This window comes from Capsicum annuum, chromosome 12, assembly GCF_002878395.1.
Source record: "Capsicum annuum cultivar UCD-10X-F1 chromosome 12, UCD10Xv1.1, whole genome shotgun sequence".
Classification (NCBI taxonomy): Eukaryota; Viridiplantae; Streptophyta; class Magnoliopsida; order Solanales; family Solanaceae; genus Capsicum; species Capsicum annuum.
The window spans coordinates 229,714,976-229,722,439 of NC_061122.1; the positions used below are offsets into that span (position 1 = coordinate 229,714,976).

The 7,464-nt window shown below is 33.2% G+C and overlaps 1 protein-coding gene across 1 annotated transcript; it reads right to left on the minus strand.

Moving 5' to 3' along the window:
• Positions 1-247: 247 nt before the first annotated feature.
• Positions 248-5,314, minus strand: LOC107849616 (transcription factor bHLH62). The gene is made up of 8 exons (XM_016694172.2): positions 4,561-5,314; positions 2,966-3,139; positions 2,788-2,853; positions 2,383-2,451; positions 2,114-2,185; positions 1,802-1,939; positions 1,507-1,585; positions 248-967 (listed from the first exon to the last, which is right to left on the minus strand). The coding sequence occupies exons 1-8, from the start codon at positions 5,065-5,067 to the stop codon at positions 930-932; spliced, it is 1,143 nt and encodes a 380-aa protein (XP_016549658.1). The 5' UTR covers positions 5,068-5,314; the 3' UTR covers positions 248-929.
• Positions 5,315-7,464: the final 2,150 nt, after the last annotated feature.

Below are 7,464 nucleotides of genomic sequence, written 5' to 3' on the forward strand. Positions count from 1 at the left end.
TGGATCTGTAGATCACGAGTTCGAGATGTGGAAGCAGTAACTAATGCTTGTATTAGGCAGATTGTCTGTATCATACCCTTTAGAGAGCGATCTTCATGAAAGTAAATATAAATAGTATATATTTGCAACGATGTTTTCATTTTCACTTTATTTGTGTAGAAATAAATATAATTAGTCGGCTCTAAAATGGGTACGGGACACCGGAAGGGAAACAAAAAAGATAAATGTAAACATATGCCACAAAGAATAAATCATAAAGTCTTAATCAATTAGTGGTAAACATTACAATATTAAGGAACCATAGTTGAATTGAAACAATAGGTAATTGCTTGAACTAATTACAAAAATAATATACAAGTGATTAATTTGAGTTCTAACACCCCATGTGGTGTATGAAATTGGCTATAAATTAAACAATAAGTCCCTTATGGGAATAATTAATGATAAGCATCATGATTAGCCAAAGTAATCATTGAATTAATCAACAATACATGCCCAGTGCAATCTCATAAATGCGGTGTATGCCGACTGTACCTCTATGGGGTAGAAAGGTTGTTCCAGTAGACTTTCAGCTCAGACAAATACTACAGTTTTAGATAAAAAGATTCGAAATATACCTAATTTTTTGGCGAAATTTGCTGTAACATGCCTCAACTTTGTGCGGGTCCTATGACCCTCTTTAACTATTTATTACCGTATTTTTATGACATATATTTGTCCACCTGGTCCATTGCATGATTACACACACTGAACGTGTAAGAGTCTGAAGTGGTCCAGCTGGACAAATATATGCCACAGAAATACGGTAATATATAGTCGAGGAGGGTCATAAGACCCCCGCAAAATTGAAGCGTGTTACAACAAATTTCGCCAAAGTTTAGGTATATTTCTTGACTCTTTTTCCACAGTTTTACCTGATGGTCTTTCGTTCATAGTTCAGCCTTCATTTGTGCTGTGCTTACATTGCCTACACTCAACAAAGCCAAAGTATTAGATTTACACTATTATGTCACTCATCAAGTAATTACATTTACTTGTTTCGACTTTTCAAAAATATTGCCGGATATGTGTTGTATCCTTCGAAAATGTATGACAACATAGGACTAATCGGCAACAAATTGCCGAGTGTGTTGTCACGTCCTCCAAAAATGCATAACATAGAACTAATTAGCAACATGTTGCCGAGTGTATCAGATCCTTCAAAAATGCATAAAACACATGACTGATTAGCAACATGTTGCCTAGTGTCGGGTGTGTGTCGGATGCTCCCAAAATTGCATAGTAATATTAGACTAATACATTTTGGGAGACCAAACATGGGCGCGACTGCGACTGTACTTTCGGAGGCTCCAAGTAACCTAGATAATTACTTGTAAATCTTTATGATAAGTGTTGCTCCAAATGATAATCTGATAAAAAAGATAACTGACCTACTAAAATACATTAGTGTAAAAAAATCCTTACGCTGTCGATGTATATAAGTTAAATCCGTAAGGGTATACTAACCCGAACAGTTCTGTGCTTGAATTTGGCCAAACCCCATATGGATAAAACTATGAAGATCATCTTCAAAGAATGTTGGAACCTAAAAAAAAAAACAATCAAATCACCTTTGTCTAAGAGAAAAACTAGGAAAAATAATATTTTTACAACATTGTTGCTCGGACATTTTGAAAATGTCGATACATTCGTGTTGGACTCTTCAAAAGTAGTTCATTTTCGGAGAATCCGACACGGGCGCGACAATATTTTTGCAGAGTCCGAGCAACATAGGTCACAGTTCCTAGCAATTCGTGATTACCTGAGGTGTTTGTTCCACAAGACCATCCAAATTCTGTATATTTGGCCCTAGTTGAGATTGAAATCCATATGGAAATTCTTGCACTGAAGTTTGCGATGAATTCATGTTATGATGCAACGATCCAACGGATTGAAACATCTAACATGCAGAATAATTTTTACACTATCAGATCAAGTACAAGATCATAACTATAGGTAACATTCATGACAAGCGAAATTACACTAGCAACTTGAAAATAAAGACAGGTAACCTACTACGACGACTTAAAATATACTGACAGTGTGAATAACATCATGAGTTTGTATGACTTACATTCTTGGAGGTAACAGACTCCGCGTTGAAGTCCATTGTTGGATTCATATTAGATAACTTCATCGAGAGGAACTACACGAAAGTACACAACTTCCATCATTTGGAAAGATTTACTATCAAAGAATCGCTAATTTCAGACAGACGTCCTGTTGGAATTTGGCTCGTCAGCAGGATATTACCGATGGAAGACCATCAGAAAATGTTACTGACGAGCCAATTTCCGATGGATTTTGGAACACTCGAAAGCACAAGACAACTAAGTAATTTACCTCGACTTGACACTGGAGGGATTGTACATAGTTAATGATCTCATCAAGCATCACAGCTTTTCCAGTCACCTAAAGAAAAAAAAAAACAATGAAATTTCCATATCACAATTCTGCATATTTTCTCTTAAAATTAACAAAACAAGTAAAAGACCAGGCCAGCTCGGTGTACTAAAGCTCCCGTTATGCGCAGGTCCCAGAAAGGGCCAGACCACAGGTTATAAGGGCCAGACCACAAGTAAAAGGACAGCTCGGTGCACTAAAGCTTCCGTTATGCACGAGTCTCAGGAAGGGCCAGACCAAAAGTAAAAGAGCAGCTCGGTGCACTAAAGCTCCCGTTATGCGCCGGTGCCGGAAGGGCTAGACCACAAGTAAAAGAGCTATATATAATTCTCTTAAAACAATTACTTTATTGCAGCCAGGTACAAGATCTTGTAAAAACTTCATTCTTTCACCAATTTTCTCTCTTCTCACCTATCCAATCAAAAGAATAATTTAAAAACATTAAATACATCAAAATAATATAAAAACAAAATAATATTAAAAAATAATTTAAAATTTGATATTTTTTTTTTCTAAAAAATACCCTTTCAGCAAGACTATGTGCATCTGTGGCTTGGCCTCTTCTAGCTCTAACATGAATATAATCCTTTGATGGTTCTTGAGGCTTTTGATTTTCTTCATTTTGTTCTTTATCACTTCCAATTTTTTCATCACATTTGATTCTTTTGGAACTTGATTCATTGTTTTGTGTTGAAACCTGCATAAAATTAAGTAGCATTAATTTCAATTGTCTACTTGTGGTAATCAATATGATTTTAAATTCTATGAATGGTTGATCACAATAGCTATGTTGTTCGGACTCTACAAAAATATCATCGGATATGTGTCAGATCCTCATCAAATCGTTCAAAAGTAGCAAGCACAATATCATTTTTGGAAAGTTCGAGCAATATATAACACGTGTTAAAATTTAGAGTAGTGTAAGAAGCCTTTACACTGTTGGTGTATACAATCAAAATCAAGAATTGGAAATCCAACACGGGCGTGGCGATCATTTTTGAAAAATCTGAACAACATAAATCACAAGTTAAAATTTAGAGAAAATGAACTGTTTCCATCCTAAACTATACATGAAATTGCTGAGACACACCCAAACTTTAGGAGGGTCCTATTACCCCCCTCGACTAATTAAAATCGTATTTTTGGCAACCTTAGTGCCTACGTGGCGCACACGTGGTACATATGTGTGCTTACGTGGACCTTCAGTGTGTTGATTCACTGATGTGCCACGTAGGCACTAAGGTTGCCACAAATACGGTTTTAATTAGTCCAGGGTAATAGGACCCTCCTAAAATTCGGGTGTGTCTCAACAATTTTGTGTATAGTAGTTCAGGAAGGAAACAGAGCGTTTTCCCTAAAATTTACTGTAGTGCAAGAAACCTTTACACTGTTAGTGTACATAATAAAATCCAATCAAAATCCAGAATGAAAATCCAACACGGACGCAACATCATCTTTGAAAAGTTCGAACAACATAGATCACATGTTAAAATCTACTGTAATGTAAGAAATCTTTACGCTGTCAATGTATATAACTAAAATCAAGAATTGAAAATCCAACACGGGAGTGACATCGTTTTTGAGAAGTTCGAACAACATAGATCACATGTGTAAAGTTTACTCTAGTGTAAGAAATATTTACGCTGTAAGTATATATAATAAAATCCAATCAAAATCAAGTATTGAAGATTCAACATGGACATATTTTTAAAAAGTTCGAACAACATAGATCACATACGTAAAATTTACTATAATGTAAGAAATCTTTACACCGTTAGTATATATATTATATAATAAAATCCAATCAAAATCAGGAATTGAAAATCCAACATGGACATATTTTTGAAAAGTTCGAAAAACATAGATCACATGTATAAAGTTTACTTATAGTGTAAGTGTATATAACTGAAATCTAATCAAAATCAAGAATTGAAAATCCAACATTGGCATCATTTTTGATAGTTCGAATAACATAAATCACATGTGTAAATTTATTATAGTATAAGAAATCTTTATTCTATCAGTGTATATAACTAAAATCCAATCAAAATCAAGAATTGCAAAATCCAAGAACTTAGCATTAAAAAAAGAAAGAAAGAAGAGAAATGAGTTAATTACATTTTCATTCTTGGCTATGATTTCTTTAGCTTTCCTCTTTGGAATTGATTTTCCCTTCATGGAATTTGCATCATTTTGACATTTAATTCCAATTTCTTCAATTGGAATTTGTTCACAAACTGATGAATTCTCTCTTGAATCTCCAAATTCATTTTCTTTGATACACATGTTTCTTGAAATTCTTGAAAGTTTGCAACTTTCCAAATTGTTACTAGCAAAATAACTTGGAAAATTTGCCAAATTAAGTCTTGGAGGAGAACTCATTGGAGTAGTATAGCAAGAATTATTATTACTATCAACAAAAGAATTTGGTGAAATTTCACCAGAATTACAAATGCTTCCTAATTTACCAATCACTTCACTTAATACAAAGTTGTCACTAAAATTGTTGGTATTACTAGACACAATAATATTAGATTCAAATGGATCATTTTGATAAAAACTAGTACTACAATTCAACTCATTCATTGTGTTGACATTGTTCATAAACAAACTCTTCTTGTCCATTTAGTACATGTGATAAGTGGAAAATCAAGAAAAGTGAAGACTACAAGAAGAATTTAGTTTAGTATTAGTACTAAATTTGGAAGAAATGAGATGGAAAATGAAGTTAAAACAAAGAAAAAAAAATGTGATTGTGACTTTGGTATTTGAATTCACTCAAATGGAGAAGGAATTGAGATCAAAGAAAATGAAAGAGAAGTGGAGAGGAAGGTGGAAAGGAAGTAAGGGAAAAAGATAAAAGAAAGGGAAATGTTTGTGTGACCTTTTTAAATTAGAATAAAAATGTTCCTTCTTTTAAAGATTGACCTTGATGTCCGGATCAGTTTTTACGCATCTCAACTAATTTAATTTTAGAGTAAACCAACTAGTAATTTTTAAACTATGATCAAATTTGTTACGACACGCTTCAACTTCACGGAGGTCCTGTTACCTCAACAACAACAACAACGAACCCAGTTATTCCCACAAAATGGGGTCTGGGAAGGGTAAGATGTACGCCGTCCATACCGCTATCTCCGAAAAAGTAGAGAGACTATTTTCGATAGATCCCCGGCTCAAAACACAGAATACTAAACAAAGTCGTAATGAAACATAAAACAGGATGGAGGAGGTCCTATTACCACCCAAACTAAATTTAAACTTATTTTTGTCAACCTTTTTAGCTGACGTGAAGCCTTTGACGTGAGCCCTATTTTATGTAATAAAGGTGTCACGTCAGCACAAAAGAGTGACAAAAATACGCTAAAACTCAGATCAGAAGGATAATAGGACCCCCTGTGAAGTTGAAGTGTATCGTAACAACTTTGACTATTGTTCGGAGGGGTACTGGATGTTTATCTCTTCTTTTAAAGATGATCCTGATGTCCGGATCCGTTTGTATGCTTCTTGACTAATTTAAATCTACAGGATAGTCACATTGTTATAGCTTGTTAAAACCTACATTAGTAAAATAAAAACTTTATATTATTGAAATATAATTTAAATCTTGCTTTATTTTAGGCATAAAACATAATTAGATATTTAAATTTAATTTCAATTGATAAGTACACACTTCAACTTTGAGAGAGCACATCTAGATATTTTAACTTGGTCTAAATTGTCAACTAAACATTCCAAGTCGCCTTCGTTGTATCTTGTGGACATCTAATGCTGACGTGATACATAAATTCCGGAAGTAGCTAGATGATCATTTTGTAAGGTGCCTATTGGAGTGTTCAACCGACACAATGAAGATGATCGAGGTGTCTAGATGTACATACTCAAGTTTGAATATTTAATTGCCAGTTGAAATCAAATTAGCATACGCATATATCTATCATTTATGTAATATGGATTTTATTTATTTACTTGTTATTAGTGTGAACAACATAAATCCCGACAGTTTGGAGCTTAGTTACAGAAAATCTCGATATTTTACATAATTACTGAAATTTCGATTTTGGGTCTGTCGATATATATAATTAGCTCCCGATACATCCAACGAAGATACATTTTTTTCTTTGTAAAGATACATAATTAGCTTTTGATACATTTTTTTTTATTTTGGGTCTGTTGAGGTACATAATACATCCAACAAAGATACATTTTTTCCATTGTAAAGATACATAATTAACTTTCGATAGATTTTTCTTATTTGAGGTCTGTCGAGATACATAATTAGCTCCCTGATACATTCGACGAATATACATAATTAGCTCTCTGATATATCCGATGAAGATACATAATTAGTTTAGATTATTGTAGTTAATTCGTAAGAATAGACATTGCATAAATATGACAAATGAAGATGTATGTTTATTTTATGGCATAATAAATGAACATGACCTTTAACTTGACATTAAATTATAACAATGACCTTTAACTTTATCAATGCACAAGTAGGTCCTTCAATTATACAAAAGCTGAAAAAAAAACACTTTAATCCTACCTGACAAAATGCGTGTATACACTCAAAACCATGCGCATCGGAGTTAGAATTGAAGTATTTTTTATTCAGCTTTTGTATAGTTAAAGGGCCTATTTATACACTGACAAAGTTAAAGGTCATATTTATAATGTGTCTTTTTTATTAGGTGGCAGCATCTGAGTGGATTACTAATCCACGTAGGATCGATTGAGTTTCACGCATGTAAGTTGCAGAATTGAAGTGTTTTTTTTTTCCAGTTTTTATATAGTTAAAGGGCTTACTTGTGCACTTACAAAATTAAAGGTCATAGTTATAATTTGATGCGAAGTTAAAGTTATTGTTTATATATTATGCCTTATTTTATTTCCCCTTGTTATTATACACATATGTAATGCTCATTTTTCTTCATAATTACATAATATAGCAAGTTGTATTTTGTATTTTTGTAAACTGTTGCTATAAAAATACAAATACATATAAATACATATGCTACA